The sequence below is a fragment of the Pipistrellus hanaki genome (assembly GCF_964339955.1).
Source record: "Pipistrellus hanaki genome assembly, chromosome: 3".
Classification (NCBI taxonomy): Eukaryota; Metazoa; Chordata; class Mammalia; order Chiroptera; family Vespertilionidae; genus Pipistrellus; species Pipistrellus hanaki.
Window position 1 is genome coordinate 121,046,713 of NC_140505.1, and position 18,257 is coordinate 121,064,969.

General features: G+C 37.7%; 1 protein-coding gene across 1 annotated transcript in view; it reads right to left on the reverse strand.

Annotated features, from left to right (window-relative positions):
* Window positions 1–18,257, reverse strand: part of OTOGL (otogelin like) — a gene marked incomplete at its 5' end in the record, with an annotated part of 144,787 nt that overhangs the window by 15,718 nt on the left and 110,812 nt on the right. The window contains 8 exons of the mRNA XM_084876944.1: window positions 6,279–6,319; window positions 6,404–6,508; window positions 7,030–7,131; window positions 9,353–9,460; window positions 10,339–10,443; window positions 11,118–11,330; window positions 13,013–13,198; window positions 14,833–14,974. Of these exons, the coding sequence (XP_084733070.1) occupies window positions 6,279–6,319; window positions 6,404–6,508; window positions 7,030–7,131; window positions 9,353–9,460; window positions 10,339–10,443; window positions 11,118–11,330; window positions 13,013–13,198; window positions 14,833–14,974 (1,002 nt within the window). The remainder of the gene's footprint in view (window positions 1–6,278; window positions 6,320–6,403; window positions 6,509–7,029; window positions 7,132–9,352; window positions 9,461–10,338; window positions 10,444–11,117; window positions 11,331–13,012; window positions 13,199–14,832; window positions 14,975–18,257) is intronic.

The window sequence follows — 18,257 nt, forward strand, 5'->3', positions numbered from 1 at the left end:
AAGATATTTGTATTATTATATAACATTATATGGCTTTTTATATGACAACTGTAAAAAACAAATAATATAATATTTAATAAGTTGCCTACCATACAGTCAGACACATAGCAGGTGTGTAATAAATATTTGATGGTGAACAGTCTTGGATTAACCTGGTGGTTCTTTAATTAATAGCTCGGGGGGAAATCACAATGAACAATGTGAGCATGGATCACTTAATCTTCATAAACTTTAATTTACTTATCTAGTAAGTGAGTGAAGGCAGATAAGATGATCTTTATGATCTGTCCTAGAGGTAAAATATTGTTTGATTCTAAGCTTCTAGTGGGTAATCAGAGATAAGAAAATGTTTGTTGCCCTAGCCAGTTTGGCTCAGTGGATAGGGCGTTGGCCTGCAGATGGAAGGGTCCCAGGTTTGATTTCTGTCAAGGCCACATGCCCGGGTTGTGGGGTCACCCCCCAGCAGAGAGCATGCAAGAGGCAACCCATCCATGATTCTCGCTCATCATTGAGGTTTCTATTTCTCTCTCCATATCCCTTCTCCTCTGAAATCAATAAAAATATATTTTTAAATGAAAAAAAAAGAAAGTGTTTGCTAATCCTGGAAATTTTGCTTGAAGGAAATGATCTTGATCTGTTCTGTAGGAGTTGTCCAGGTTCTGATGGCTGCATCTGAGCAAGGCTGATGTTATGTGAAGCAGGTGCAGAAGAGTATAATATTGTGCTTAATGACACAGACTCAAGAACAAGACTGCCTGTGTGCTGATCTTGCTCTACTACTTACTAGATGTGTGATATATGGAGGGCAGGTTACTTAGCCAGTCTGCTCCTCACTCCATTTGTAAAGTGGGGATAATAATACTGCCTGACCTTTAGGATTGTTGAGAGAAATGAATGGGTCAGTATATGTACAGAGCTTATGATAGGGAAGACACACAGAAGGTGGTATGTAACCTTTCACTGTAGTAAGTTGTTGTCATGCCCAGTACTCAAATGTTTCCCTATTAGGAAGGGTCTAGATTCCTCTCAAGTGTAGGACCAGGCTTAAAGTTTTAAGAATTACATTTTAAGCATCAACTTTTCCTGGATACATTTAATTTTCATAAGGTCGGTAATAAAATGAATTGATTCTTGACATAAGAAATGATTAAAATAAAGTCATATATAAAAGTAACTTTTCCCCATAAGCTAATAATATTCTATTTTTCATAGTTTTTTTTTTACAAGTTGTAAAGTAGTTACATAGATGTTAACTCAAATGAGGTTTTATGACTTTTAGTCATTACATAATTCCGATGAGATTGAAAATAAAATGTTAGAAATATGCAGTTAAAAATAATAAATTATCTCACTGTACTAGCTACTCCAGAAGATTATATAAGGAGGGTTTTGGTACATACTACCTTGTTTAAGTCACTTAATCACTTTTTTTAATAATTAAATCCACAATGTCTAATGTGTCCTTGCAAGTTTAGACTTAAATCTTCTGTTCTTTCCTTCTACTTATATTTCCTTTGGATCTTATCCACATATTTGGTTACACTTTTATTTTCTAAGTACCTAATTTCACCAAAAGGAAATATCTCCTTAATTGTTCTACCAGTACAAACATATTAGATTTTTGTTTGCTCCTTTAAAGTCTGTAGCAAAATCACCATAATCTGTTTTTACTTTTTGGCTTTATGAATAGTACTGCTATGAACATTCATATGAGCTTTTGTATGGACATGTGCTTTCATTTCTCATGTGTATATACTTAGGAGTGGAATTGCTGAGTCATATGATAATTCTACCAGGCTGTTTTCCAAAGCAACTGTACCATTTTACAATCCCACATATGAATTTCTCCATTCTTGTCCATATGTGTTAATAAATGTCTTTTTAGGATAAAGTCGTATGTTACTATGGTTTTAAGTTGCATTTAACTGATAGCTAATGATGCCAGTTAAAGAATTTTCATGTTCTATTGGTCATTTTATATCTTTATTTTGGATAGATGTCTAGGTATATTCATACAATGAATATTATTTAACAGTAAAAATTAATGAAGTACTGATACATAGTAGGAGATGAATGAGCCTTACAAATTTTATGCTAGGTGAAAGGAATTACAAAAGGCTACATAATATACAATCCCATTTATATAAAATAACAGGCATAGGCAAATCTATAAAGATAAAAAGTAGATTAGTGATTTCCAATGGCTGGGGAGTTTGTAGAAAAGTGTGGAGTGACTGCTAATAGGTAGTCTCTTCTAGGGGTGATAAAACTGTTCTAAAAGTAATTGTGTTGATTGTTTCACAATTCTATGATTACACTAAACAGCACTGAATTGCACACTTTATAACTGAATTGTATGATAATTATATACAATAAAGAGCTAATATGCTAATTAGACCGAACAGGGGGAAAACTGTCCAGACGACCTTCCAGATGACAGTCTGGATGACCTTCTGAACAGAGCCAGGGCTGCCAGGGCTGGCTGAGGCAGCCAGAGCTGTGAGGGCCTGTCGAGGCTGCAAGGGGCTGTGAGGGCCGAGCCTCTTGCATGAATTTTGTGCATCAGGCCTCTAGTGTGAATTATCCTATATAATAAAAAGCTAATATGCAAATTGACCAAACGGCAAAATGACTGGTTGCTTTGACATGCACTGACCACCAGAAGGCAGACACTCAATGCAGGAGCTATCTCCTGGTGGTCATTGCACTCCCACAGGGGGGAGCACCACTCAGCTAGAAGCTGGGTTCACAACTGGCAAGCGCAGTGGCATATGTGGGAGCCTCTCCCATCTCCACTACAGCACTAAGGATGTCCAACTGCAAGAGGGCCTAGGCCAGGCTGCAGGACACCTCCCCTGCCCCCGGAGTCCATTAATTTTATGCACCAGGCCTCTAGTATTTCAATAAAGCTGTTACTGAAAAAAATAAAAAGAAATACTGCAAGAGTCTCATATAGAGTCTTTAGCTTGAAATGAATCTGTTGTCTATGTGAAAAACTAATGTGATGTTAAATATATACAGATAATATCATATGCACTGAAACAAGCAGCCATCATTCAGGATGAGAACTCAGGAACAATAGATCAGGTCAATGCTTATGTAGAATAATGAATGTTAAAATGGTTGTGGTATATTTGGGTAAAGTTATTGAAACTACTGTCTATGTTGTATGTGCCCAGAATGATGCTAATATACAATCACCATTCAATAAATATTTGGAAAATTGAGTAATGTCAAAGTTTGATTCATATATAATCTTCAGACATTGAGTTTGAGCTGGTAATGAACTAAATGGATCAGTTTTTACCACAAACGTTGGGAAGGGAGAAGAACACAGAGAAAGGATAAGTGGAGAATGGTAGAAACTCCTTAAAGGGGAGGGAGCAGGTAAAGGGAGAGACACACAGGAATATATGTTTGGTTGGTGGGTGGTTAGGCCAAAATAGGCAGTAAAGGCACACAAAAAAGAGAAAAAAGAAAAGAAAGGAAGCATAGTTAACGTAACAATCACACAAAGGTTAAAGAATGAACATAGAGGTTTCTACCCAAAGAAGCTTCAAGGAACCCAGAACAGAGGAGGCACAAAATCCCATGGGGGAAAAGGAATCAATAATAATAAAAGCATAATATGCTATTAAACCAGACAGCTGAATGACCTAATCACCCCTAACTGCCTCTGCCTGCCTGCCTGATTGCCCCTAACCACTCTGCCTGCCTGCCCAATCACCCCTAACCTCTCTGCCTGCCTGCCTGATTGCCACTAACTGCTCTTCCCTGCCAGCCTGATCTTGCACCCAACACTCCTCCCCTGCAGGCCTGATCTCATCCCCAACTGCCCTCCCCTGCCAGCCTGATCACCCCTAACTGCCTCTGCCTCAACCCCCACCACAATGGCTTTGTCCTGAAGGAAGTCAGATGTCTGGAAGATGGCCAGTCGACCCCGTCTAATTAGCATATTACCCTTTTATTAGTATATGTAGATTATACAGGATAGGATTGCTTAATTGGGGGGAGAGCCTTTTTTAGCAGGAGAAAATGCTCTTGGCAGACAAAAATACATAATCCCTATATCTGGACTGATAGCCAGCCATATGCACTATACTGCCAAACTGGTCATTAAAAAATTGAACCACTTTCTTACACCTTACACTAAACAGCTGTTGCCCTTAAAATCCCTCCTCAGCCACCACCTTAGGTTCTGCCTTTGCAATTCACCCAGATTAGGTTCTGATTGGTCGGTTTCTATGCCAGTCAGCATCAAAAGCTCTGCCTCCTAGGCAGCCATTGGCTTCTTGGAGCTTACCTAGATTTGGCTTTGATTGGTCAGTTTCTATGCAGTCAGCATCTCTGGGCCTATCTTAGGGCCTGACCAGAGAGGTGGGGCTGATTGGAAGCCACCCTAAGCTGCTGGTGAGCAGGCTGAACTGCTGACTTCTCAGAGAAAGAGAGAGAGAGAGGTGTGGCTGCAGGCAAGGCCTGGAAAGAGAGAGAGACAAGGGCTGATCAGCAGCTGCCATGGAGGCTGCAGATCAGACCCTGCTTCTCCCTCTGGGCCTTGCCACCAGCCGTGGCAGCTGTTGATCAGCCCTGCCTCTCTTTCTCTCTGAGAGGTCAGCAGTTCACCACCCACCTGATGCTGCACATGCAGCCTGGCATTTGGTCATCCCTTTAGTCATTTTAGATATTACTGACCCTGGCTATATATATATATATATTCCTCACATGATTATAACTTTCTTCCAAATTTTTCTTGATGCTCACCTTCCATCTCCATGATGATCTACACCTTGTGATAAAATTCTCAGTATTAGTATTATCACTAATACTTATTGAACTCTTGTTATATGTTAAGTATTATCTAATTTATATTCATTTACTTCATTTGCATAACAGGTATTGTTATTATTTTCATATTACAGTTAGGAAAGTGAGTCACAGTTAAAGAAAGGCAGGTCACTAATAGAAACAAGACAGTTTGTTCTTGCCTTTGTTCTGTGTCAACTTATGTCTTGGGTACACTTTGTAAAGGAAATGAAAGAATAAAGACAGAGTGGAAAAAATAAAGGAATATAGCCCTAGCCGGTTTGGCTTAGTGGATAGAGTGGCAGCCTGTGGACTGAAGGGTCCCAGGTTCTATTATGGTCAAGGGCATGTACCTCTTTGTGGGAACATCTCCATTGGGAGGTGTGTAGGAGGCAGATGACCAATGTTTCTCTCTCATCAATGTTTCTAACTCTCTCTCCCTCTCCCTTCCTTTCTGTTAAAAAAATCAATTAAAATATATTTTTTTAAAAAGAAGAAAGGAATACATATTAACAAATATATACACTAAACAATGCCTGTCTTGAGGCCTGAAGATTTCAGTCAATAATTTATTCTCTCGGACCTCAATTTCCTTATTTATAAAATGAGCTAAAAAATATCTACATTGGGAAGATTCATTGATATAATATGCCAAACATATTATGTAAACTATTAAGAACCTGTGAAAATACAACTCAATAATTATATTTTATTCTATGGATGTGTATATAGTGCACATAAAATATCAAATGAGATAATTTTTATGAAAGTTATTTATAAAAAATTATTTATACAAGATTCACACACTATGCAAAAAATAGATAACACATCATTACAGTAAATGTTGAATTAATATATATTTTTTAATATATTTTATTGATTTTTTACAGAGAGGAAGGGAGGGAGATAGAGAGCCAGAAACATCGATGAGAGAGAAACATCGACCAGCCGCCTCCTGCAAATCCCCTACCCGGGGATGTGCCCGCAGCCAACGTACATGCCCTTGACCAGAATCGAACCTGGGACCTTTCAGTCCGCAGACCGACGCTCTACCACTGAGCCAAACCGGTTTCAGCTGAATTAATATTTTTATAAAATATAATTACTTTATTTATTTGACATGCAACTTGATGAATTTGAAAATAAATATATATCCATGAAACCATCACCACTATCTATACCAATATTGAGATAGTATTATTTAATGGTTTGTTTGCTTTTAAGACTAGTGAACTTAATTAGATATGAGATTAGTAGATTCAGTTACCAGTGGAAAAAATAAGGTATTGTAAGTTCCTGTCTGAAATAGAACATAAAACATTGACAGCTCTCTAATATCAGAGCACATTATTTTCATCTACTACAGTCAACTTAAGGAGGGTAATTCCATTAATTTTAAGAATTCAGAAATAAAAGAAAGAGAAAAAAAAACGATTTAAATTAGATGATAAGTTAATTAAAATATGTGTTCTTACCACTTCACAAGTTGGTATAACAAGGTTCTCACAGCTACATTCTAAAAGGCAAAAAATCAACGTTTATAATGATCAGAATACATTAGTGTATTGTAATAAAACTTTAAAATATGAAAATGAATTACCGCAGTGCCATATTGGACAACATTGACCAGAAACATTCTCTTTCACAAGTTTCATGTCTTCTGCACAGTTAAGTAGTGGCACAGGACAAAGATTTGGCTCACAAACTGGATGGAAAAATTACATGAGTAAAGATTAACTTCATGGAACCAGGAGTCTCACTCCCTGCCATTTAATTCACTGCCACTGCTGTAGTGCCTGAACTCATTTCTCCCAAGTGCCTCCTCCCCCACCATCCAATTGCCCTGTGCTGGTGAGGACAAACAAATGATTCATAACACATACAACAACAGGAGGACATCGCACCAAAGTAAAGAGCCTGAGAAATGGCCTGAGTACAAGAAGAGAAAGGAAATGAAAAGGATATGGAATCAACTAGATGAGGAGTAATTCTAGGATCGTGAGACAAGTCATAGCTGAGCTTTTGTCACAGCTGATCTATTTTTGGTAGGTAATGGTATTATCCAAGAAGAGCTCTTAGAGACATGAAAACATTATTTATGATTAATATGCATTTTGTATGCTAGAATTCAACTATGGTCTGACATGACAGTAGCACTAAGATGCACTGAGCTTCTTAAAACTTTGGACACTTGTAAATATTTCAAATTAGTTAAGGTATACTTACCACAGTAATACTGAGGACAACAGAACTCTGTGGTATTAAGGTCCACAGTGAGAAATTCCCCATCAGTACATAGTGGAATAGGTTCAGTGCAAGATTCACACACTAAAAGGTAAAACAAAAAGCCAGAAGTTACAGCTGAGCTAATATGTGTGTGTGTGTGTGTGTGTGTGTGTGTGTGTGTGTGTGTGTGTGTAACATTAGTTCAGATTAATGTATGTATAGAAAATCAACATAAACAAAATTAAAGCTTCAACAGATTGTATTTTGTCATAAAAACAATTTTACTGCCTGATTATATTGCTTTATGCTTTCCAAGCAGAGTGACATAGAATACCATTTTACCAAAAACATAGGGCATAAAGATTTCTGGAATAATTTGTTCTTGTTAGGATTGAAATACTATTGATTGGTTTATTTAAGTTTTCTTAATTCACTGTTCCTGATTACTCTAATTTATGAGTAAACAATATAATAGGCACCTGTCCTTTTTAATAAAAATACTAGAGGCTTCGTGCACAAAATTTGTGCAAGGGGCTCAGCCCTTGCAGCCACCATGGCTGCCTTGGCCCTCACATCCCAGCTTCGTCCAGAAAGTCATCTGGAAGGATGATCAGAAGGTTGTTCAGCTGTCTGGTCTAATTACCATATTATGCTTTTATTATTGTAGATATTTTTATTTATTTCAGAGAGGAAGGGAAAGGGAGAGACAGAGAAAAACATCAGTGATGAGAGAGAATCATTGATTGGCTGCCTCCTGCACTCCCGCACTCCCCACACCAGGGATCGAGCCTGCAACCCAGGCATGTGCCCTGACCAGGAATCAAACTGTCACCTCCTAGCTCATAGGTTGGCATTCAACCACTCAGTCATGCTGTTCAGGCAGAACTTGTCCTTTTGAGCTGTTCAGAATTGGTCTCCAAATGTTAATAAAAGCTCTATAAAGACCTAGAGGGAATGCTCCAGACTTGGTATGACTGTTATAAAGGCACCTCATTCTCAGCAGGCTTCTGAGGGAACAATTCACATTGGTTGAACCAGAATCTCTTTCTACTGCATTTGAATCATACATGGAAGCACACCAGGACAGGAAACAGATGTTGCTGACTCAATACTTAATAATTGACAGAACAGCTAGCTGGTTTCTCTCTTTCCCAGAGCCGAATCTGTTTCATCTTAATCCTTCAAAATATTGATCCCCAAAACCTTCCAGTAATTGGTTGTGCTTAAGCTAGATCAACCAATTTTGACTACTTCCACTTATAGTGGTCAAAGAGTCTTAACTGCTACAAATAATGTGTTTTAATTTAAGTATATCTAAAACCTATATTAGTCAGCAATCTTTTATATGATAACTAGAGGCCCAGTGCATGAAAATTCATGCATTAGGAGGGGAGGGGGATTCTCAGCCCAGCCTGGGGTCTCTCATAGTCCAGGACCCCTCGGGGGATGTCCACCTGTGGGCTTAGGCCTGCTCCTGGGGGATCGGGCCTACACTGGCAGGCCTCAGATATCACTCTGGCAGCCTGGGAGCCCTTGGGGGATGTCCAACTGACAGCTTAGGCCTGATCCCCACAGGGAGTGGGCTTAAGCCACAGTCAGACATCCTTAGCACTGCTGAGGAGGCAGGAGAGGCTCCCGCCACCGACTGCGCTTGGGGCTGAGAGGAGGTTCCCCTGTGGGAGCACACTGACCACCAGGGGAAGTTCCTGCATTAAGCATCTGCCCCCTGGTGGTCAGTGCACATCATAGCAACTGGTCATTTCGGGTCATTCTGCCTTTAGGGTCAATTTGCATATTACCCTTTTATTATATAGGATTCACTTATAATGGAAAATAGATAATTCTTTATTTTTCAATGTTCAGTTTATCATACAAACATATAGCGCCATATACAGCATTTCCCAAACAACCTTCATTTCTACCATTCTCTTTCAAGATCATATAGGAAATAAAGTTTTAAAGAGATCATGTAATGTCTTAACAGAATCCGTTATTCTATTTGGTTCTTCAAGGAAACCCAAGGCTTATTTTTTTCTCCAAAAACAACTGGATGTTGGCCTTACTAAAGAAAAAAACACTTTGATTATATTATCTTGATCATGTTTTGACTGATATATGTGTTATTTATGGAAGGGGAAAAATAGTACTAACTAATAATTATAAGTCATTTATAATGCTGGACTTTCTTATTTATTGTTCTCATTCAGTTGAATTTCTATAAAAGCAGAATTCTGGTTTCCATCAGTCCCATGAAATTCACATCAAATAAGAGATTTTCCCTGTATCCTCCTTCTTCCAAGAAATTATCTCATATAATACTCACCACAGATAGGAGCAAAACAGCAAGGCTCATCGTGTTGAACTTTAAACATAAATTGGTCTTCTCTGCATTCCGGTATTGAAAAACTAGGGCATTTCAATGGGTCACATTCTGCAGAAACACAGTTATTTTAAATACTGCATAGTATTAAAAGCAAAACAAACAAACAAAAAAAAACACAGAACACTGAAAACTGCATATTTGGGGATAAAATAAGTGAAATAGTGTGTTTTAAGTTATCTTTGAATATATATTTACTGGAGGCCCAGTGCACAAATTTGTGCATGGGTGGGATCCCTTGGCCTGGCCAGTGGTTAGGGCTGATAGGGGACAGCTAGCCCAGTCCTGATGGGGGTTGATGGGGGCCAGCTGGTCAGGAGGAGGGACTGTGGAAGGTTAACAGGCCTCAGGAGGTTGGCTAACCACTAAGGGGCAGCTCCTACATTGAGTTTCTGCCCCTTGGTGGTTAGTGCACGTCATAGTGACTGGTCAACTCGTCTTTCTGTCGATTGATTGTAACAATCGCTTAGGCTTTTATAGATAGATAGATAGATAGATAGATAGATAGATAGATAGATAGATTTTTCTACATATTTCCAAAATATCAAAATCTTTAAAATGAGTTTATTACTACTATATATATATACACACACATATATATAAATTATATGAGAATATGTTGATTTTGGAGAGAGAGGGAGAGAGAGAGAGAGAGAGAGAGAGAGAGAGAGAGAGAGAGAGAGAGATCAGCTGCCTCCTGCACACCCCCTACTAGGAATATGCCTGCAACCAAGGCACATGCCCTTGACTGGAATCGAACCTGGGACCTTTCAGTCCGCAGACCGACGCTCTATCCACTGAGCTAAACCAGTTAGGGCTACAATCTTAAAAATAGATTATTTCTTTGCATACACAAAGAATGAGAATCTAATACACTATTCTGAATGAACAATGACTCTCACTATTATTTTTTCTAATCAATTACTCACCACACTGGTACTGTGGACAGCAAGAAAGAGGGCTATGGCCAATGTACAATTTTTGGCTATCTGTGCATGTCGGAATGGTAGTATCACACAAGGACATGTCACATCCTGCATATAAGAAACAGAAGCATTAAAATATTAATGAACATAACTAAAACTTAGTGATTCCAATTCAAAGCAGGGAAATGATTTTCATTATGCATGTTTTCACATTGCAGTTCAACCCATTCTGTTTACAAAATTGGTTATAGGTGAAAAGGCAGCAGATGTAAGGTTTACTTAATTTTTCACCTTTGATTGTCATAAATCAAAGATTCACAGATCCTAAGACTGTGACATGGCACAGCAGCACAGATAACATGGCACACTCCTATCCTTTCTCACATTTCTTTCATGTATTACTGAATATTATTAACTACTAATAGCCAGAGTTTTGTATGTGTTTTTGCAAAATCAGCAAAACCATAATGAGGCAAAACTTGCTTTGAGAAAGTGCAAGTGAAATTTACAGAAAAACTTCCATTGTTACCTCAAACTTGCATTTTTTTTTCTTTTTCTTTTTTTTTATTAAGGTATTATATGTGTACCTATCTTACCATTGCCTCACCCCCACCCCACTCCTATACATGCCCTTACCCCCCACTGTTTTACATCCATTGGTTATGCTTATAAAACTTGCATTTTTTTATACCAGCATCATGCACACCCACTTTTTCACCATGGTTGCAAACATACATGTTTTGTGACATGAACTGACTGTACAGTGCCAGCTGGATACCTACCACAAAGCTCCTTTGAGCAGCAGGACTCCCTGTCAACGATGCCTATGATGAGCTCAGCCTCTCGTTCACAAACGGGCGAGGGTTCTTCCTCACAGTCAGGCTCTATAGGAATGATGCTTCCATTCTCCAGACATTTGTAGAGGGCACATTCATCCACACCCCCATTCCAAATCTCCCCAGCAGTGCGGGGCTGGTCTTCACTGTCAGTACATGCTTAGAAAGATGGACAATGTCTCATCATTCAAACTCTGGGCCCTACAATCAATCAAGCTGCTGTAGTTTGATTTCAGATTGTGACTTGGCCCACTGGCACCGATAACATATCACACAACTATCCTTTCTCACACTTGTCTTTTCATTCATCAGATACTAGCTTATATTTTTCTTTAATGAAATGTTTGATGTATCCCAAAAAATATATATTTCCCTTCTAGCTGAAACCAGTTTGGCTCAGTGGATAGAGCGTTGGCCTGCGGACTGAAGGGTCCCAGGTTTGATTCTGCTCAAGGGCATGTACCATGGTTGCAGGCACATCACCAGTGGGGGGTGTGCAGGAGGCAGCTGATCGATGATTCTCTCTCATCGATGTTTCTAACTTTCTCTATCTCTCTCTCTTCCTCTCTGTAAAAAATCAATAAAATATATTTAAAAATTATATATATATATATATATATATATATATATATATATATACACACACACACATATATTACCCTTCTAAAAGTCTCTATAAATTTGTATACTCTGTTTTATAAATAGCATAATTGGTCAATTACTTTTATTATTAACACAATTTACTCCACTTGAACAAAATCAGTAACATGACTTTAAATGTTTTAAAATATTAACTGTTGAAAATTAGTGGTATTAGAAAACAAGATAATCCCTACCTCACCTTAACATTTTTTGTGATATGAAAATTCAAAATATTTTAACTTTAAAGTCTAAACGTGGAAAGTAGGCAACAAAATAAATTATTTAGTGACTCTATTAGTTTTATTATTAAACTGTTACTTAATGATAAATGTGGTTCTCTAGTAGTTCTTTTAAGGAGTAATAAAGATAAATGTAATGACCCCCTGCATCCCAGCTTCCAGTGAACTTATTTTATACCACCCATTTACTAGCAAGCCAACTTCATAGGTTCCTGAAAACAAACATAAGCATGCCTATATTTTCTCAAAGTCTCCACAAATACTTTCCTCAATGGCAAACACAAACTTGTTTCTGAAACTACATATGCATTTCACCTGTACATGCCTAAATAATTTTTCTTTACTTTTATCTAAATGTCTTTTCTTCTGACTGTGATGATTAGCCCTATGACTGCTAGACTGAAGTTTTCTCAATTTTTCATCTGAAACCACCATGGAGATAATGTGTCAGAGTAAAATGATTTGAAAATGAAAGTAGAAATAATAACTCTTTTCTCTCAGATAATAACAGTATCTGAAAGTTTTAAGCGCTGTTTTTTTTCTCAAGACACTGTTGTGAAATGGTTTGTATTATTTTGTACACTCCCACACTAACCTTATGGGTATTTTTTACCCATTTTACAGATGCGATGCATGACTCAGGCTTATAGAGGTAAAGCTGGAAACTTGAAATAACTGGAATTTGAATTAATTCACATACTACCCTTTTCATTCTTAGTTTTCCATACTCTTGCCCAGTTATTAAAGGCACAGGTGGAGATTAAAAGATATTTCCACCAAAGCTCCTATTTTGGTAACTTCAACTGAAATCCTCTAAAACCAACTATAAACTAACAAACTCAGTTCCTTTCCAATAGCTAGGATACTTGTGATCAATCTTTCTCAGTACATCTCTTCAAGATCTGACGTTTTATTTGTTTGCTGGATCCGTAAGAGGTCATTTTGTACTTTGCTGCTTACCACATTCCTCCTCTGGAATGCACTGAGTCGAATATGGCCTGTGAAGAATGGTTCCAGTTTTGCACACACAATCTTCTCTTACATTCAGGCATGAAGAGTGTCCATAGAACCATCTGTTCAGACATGTTCTTGCTTCACAGGGTCGCACGCAGGGTTGATACTCCTTACCCTCTGGGCAACTCAGTGCTAGGAGGAATAGAGGATAAAAGTAATCTATTTGAATTCTATAAAAGGAAGAAATGTCAATTTCTTTTTTAAAGTAATTTTTCACATTTCAGTTTCTTCAAAGTCTGGTTTTTTTTTTCCATTTATTATGTAATCACAAATCAGAAAATTTAAAAATAGGTGGATATTTTTTAGTATCTTTCTGGTGTCCAGCTAGTATTATGTTATGGTAAGAAAAGTTCATCTGATTTATAGTAAATGAATCTCACCAATAAGCAGCCCAAATGTCATTGGCATAAATATAGTGTCAACTGTTATGAAATTTCTGTTCTGTTCTACAGAAAAAACAAAGAAATACACCTTCAAATATGCAACTCAACCATGTCATAAAGACAACAAATGCTGCATATTTAAGTTCAATCCTTCACTGTCAAAAGAAGCTACCATTGTTGAGCAATTTCTAATTTATATTTTAGAAAAATTCTTGTTTATTTTTAGTGATCTTCTAAAGTCAAACTGTTACAAAATGAACACAGCCTTGTCAGTGTGGCTCAATGGTTGAATGTCGACCCTGGAACCAAGAGGTCGCTGGTTTGGGGCTCCATCCTAGTGTGGGGTGTGCAGGAGGCAGCCGATCAATGATGTTCCTATCTCTTTAATGTTTCTATCTCTCTTCCTTCCTCTCTTTCTAAAAAAGAAGAAAAAAAATGAGCACAGAGCTGGTGGGTGTGCCACCTGGTAAAATCTCAGAGGAGAAAAATTTGGCAGTAGCTTGGAAAATTGGTGAGGTCATACATTCCCTGTGAACAGGCCTCCCACTCTTGAGTAGTGATGACATCCGGGAGGGCAGGGAGATGAAGGAGATAGAAGGGCACAGGGAGAGCCACTTCATTTCTGATGTGGAGTCATATAGGTGGTGTTTGTGATATATTATTCTTTCTCTATGCATTTTATTCTTTTTCCCCTATTTTGGAGCATTTGAGTAACATTCATTTTGAAAATCTTTTACCTACCATTTAATCCTTTTTCTTAAATTAAATTGATATTTCTGTAAGATCGGCTCAGAATTGGTGAAGTGTTTTATAAATGTTTTATGAAAAGCATTACTACTTGATGGGAAAGCATGAACCCTATAGATAAAAATGGACAAAGAATGCATACAAAGGAAAAAGGAAATACTACTATGTAATTGGGAGAATATTGAATGTAGATATCAAAGAAGCTAGAAATATTGATTTCTTGGAAGGGGATATTATGTCAGGAAAGGGGGAAAGGGGGCCAAAATCCCCATCCTCTCCACATAATAAGTGAATAAGAACAAGCGAGGGGGAATGAAGTAGGTTAAATAGGATGGACAAAATGTGTTGTAAAATACAGAATTAAAGTCTCTCTTCAGTCCTCTATAACTTCTTTAACTCTTCAGTTTACTTTGCTGGACTAGATTTTCTTCTATGGTAATTGAGGTTTACTTTAAATTTAGATCAAGATAAAAATAGAAGTTGCCTATGTAGGAAAGCTTGCCTCCTGCTTCTAGGTTAGATTGATATGCAGCTATTCTTATGAAATTATTTTGTGATGAAAAAGAAAAAGAAATAAATGCAAAAAAATAGAAACTTACTTGGCTGTTAAAATATGATTTTCAGTGTACTACTTACGGCAGTAATCAGGTGTCCTCCACTGAATACAGATGTCAAAATTGTTGCACAGAGCCACATACGCAGACGGTGCATCACATTCATGGTTCCAATGATTTGTGTAATTGATCCACATCTTTTCACAAAAGTTCTGTGGTGAAACCTAGAAATATGTTTTGCCTTTGGATAAGTTATATTATTTTATTTCTCTAAATGCCCTAAGCTAGACTAAAACTATTTGGAAAATCAAAGAGTAGCAAGTGAATGTGCATTATGGTTCTTTGACCTTAGATTTTCAAAACTTCACAGTATGAGATGTCACCTCTGAATTTACAACATTTTAGATAATGTAAGTACTGTCTGCTCTAATCTACATAAATCTAATCTTATAAAGATGGAAAAGAATCCCACTTTTGGGTATTTAGCCTAAGGTTTATAGAGGTGAACACTTTGTAAGTTATATAAATGTCTAATCACTATGTTGTACATCTGAGACTAGTATAGTATTGCATGTCAACTCTAATGAAAATCAATTTTTAAAAAAGGGTGGAAAAGAAGCAGAGTATGTGGCTCTAGCAAAAGCCATTTCTGATATCACAGTTTAGGTTACAATTGTCTTTTCTATGTATTGAGTAAGACTTTGATCTATTAAAAGTAAAATTAAAGCTCTTAAAGCTTTCCATAATGATACATGACATTGCTCTCTAAATGAGATTATAAATGCTTAATAAAATATGCACAGCCCTGGCCAGTGTGGCTCAATGGCAGGAACTTCCTCCCATACACCACTGAAAGGTGGCAGGTTCCATTCCCTGTCAGGGCACATCCCAGGTTGCGGGTTCAATCCCCAGTCAAGGTGCATTCGGGAGGCAACTGATCTATGTTTCTCACAACTCTCTCTTTCTTACTGTCTTTCCTCCCTTTCTTTCTCCCTTCCTCTCTCTAAAATCAATGAATAACATGTCCTCAGTGAGGATTTATATATATATATATATATATATATATATATATATATATATATATAAAATACGTTGCTCAAATAATTTAATTTTTCATACCTCAGTGCAATTAGGGACCCATTTTTCCATTTTTCTTTACAGATTGTTTCATTTTGTTCTAGAGATGCCTAAAATCTAAATAATTTAACTTTTAAGATCCTTATTCCTTATTTTAATATCTCTATTCATTCATTCAGCAAATATACTAAGCATAGACATTCAGGTTGGCTGTTCTATAATTTAGTTGTAAGTGTAGTTCGGACCTGGCAGGAGGTGAGTGTAACTTTCACCTACTCTGCCGCCATCTTATCCGGACCCCCACCCCCAAGCATCTACATTCAGATGCTAAATTCTGACATAGGTCAAATGCTTAATGCTTAATATTTTTCATATCCTATCATTTCTTCTTCAAGGTTCATATCTACACAAAGCAAGATTCCACTTCCTCTTTAATCTCCTTTGTTGCCTCCCCTCAGTTTCCAACTACTTTACTTTGCACAGAATTCTTGTGTCATCAGGGCCTCCTAATTGTCAAATACTAGGAACACTAATATTCTGAACTTTCCCTAATCTCTCAGAGGCCTATGATGCCATGAACCCTTCCTGCTTCTTAGAACTCTCTGTTTCCTTCGAGGGTGCAGAACTCTATTGCCTTGCACCTGCTCATTGCTTTCTCTTCCGCCTCTCATTCGGAGTGTTTCCCTAAATTCCAGCTCCATTGGTCATGTTATTCATTGCAATGGCTCTTCTTGGGCTCACCCATTTTAATTTTCTACCACCATCTGGGTGTTAAAGTCTTTGCATTGATTTATTTGTAAGTCAAGTAGTCAATAACAAGCTTACTACTGTTTATGATTGCTGTGAGTTAATATATGTGAAGTTTATAGAACAGACTCTGGTATATCAGTAATTATGATTTTTTTAAAAAATGTCTGTATTAATAACTTCCCAAACCTGTTCTCTGACCTCAGATTATCTCCTCTGAACTCCAGAATTATGTTTCTAAGTTGTTTTGTGGCTATTTTTGCTTTGAAGTCCCACATGACTTAACTTACTCAAAATTAAAAATGATACCTTTCTCCATTTAACCCCCCCAAAGGCTGTTTCTCTTGTAACCTGCATTCATCTATTCATCTATGCATACTTCCATAATTAATTGAGCACCTGATTCCATATCAGACACTATGTTATGCACGAGGAATATAAAGGTGAATAAAATGGATCTCTTCTCTGCCTTGTGGACCTAAATTTAAGTAAACCTTTTAGTGAGCAAGAGGAGTCACCATGTTAAAATAGATTGAAAGAGGAAAGCATAAAAACCTATGGACAGAAAACACCCTAAAATCTTAAAAGTGTTGAAAGGAGAAAGCCTGATGTTCAGCAGACAAGAAGAGTGTAGTAGAAAAGGAAGCTGGAGATGGGCGGGCAGGGCCTGGGGGACCTGGTCAGCCCCGATAGGAAGTTTGGAATGTGTTAGTAAAAGACATTGAGGGGCTTTAGGTGGAGAAATGATACAGTCCCGTTTCCATTTTTAAAAGACCATCTGCCTCCTTACATGGTAATTTGCAAAAATGGATGAAGATTAGAAGTGGGGAAACCAAATTATGAGCATTCCTTTCTTTTGCCTTCAAACTCACCGGGAAGATCCTAAGGGAAAAGTGGAGGCTATCCCAGACTAAAGGGCCCTGAAAGGTCAGCTGAAAAGTCTCCTGATTTCATCAACCCTCCAGGTTCCCTGTTAAAAATTCTATTTTCAAAACACATTATGCTTTTAAAAGGCATAAAAATGACACTGAAATCAGTTTCAAAGTATTTGCTATGTTTTCATTTTTGTGTGTATGCACTGGAAAAGGTAAACTTTAAAACTTATTTGTGTCCAAATCTCTAAGTAGAAGTGAAGCTCCAGAAATGTGTCATTTTTTGTCCCTGACTTCACACCCTTTGCCTTGTCCTCAGGGGAAGTTCAGGGCAGGCTAAGGACATGAAGTCTGCACTCCGTTCAGCAGGGAAGGTGCTTCCCAGTGAGTTTCTGCTTCAACAGTTCCCTCACTCCTCCTCCGGGCTCTTCCCATCCACATGACTTGCACTAAATCTTCAATGTTTTCCTAACATGCACTTTTACACCAACATTGTTCTTACATTTATTGTTTTATCTGCCTAAGTCTCCCTCCCTCCCTTCTCTCTCCTGGAAACTGTATTCTTCTATACAGCATCATTCAAATGTCTTAAACTGGGGAGTTTTCTTCAACCCAGGGCTTCCATGTACCTCCATAGTGTATCTTGCAACATATCTATTCACAGGCTTTCTATCCCATTAGGTTATTTGAGGATGAGGAGAAAGTCTTATTCATCTTTGGATCACAGGAGTTTAACACAAAGCCTACTAAGGCCGAGACGTTCACTAACTTTTCGTTAAATGATTCATGAAATGCTACATTTGTCTGCTCT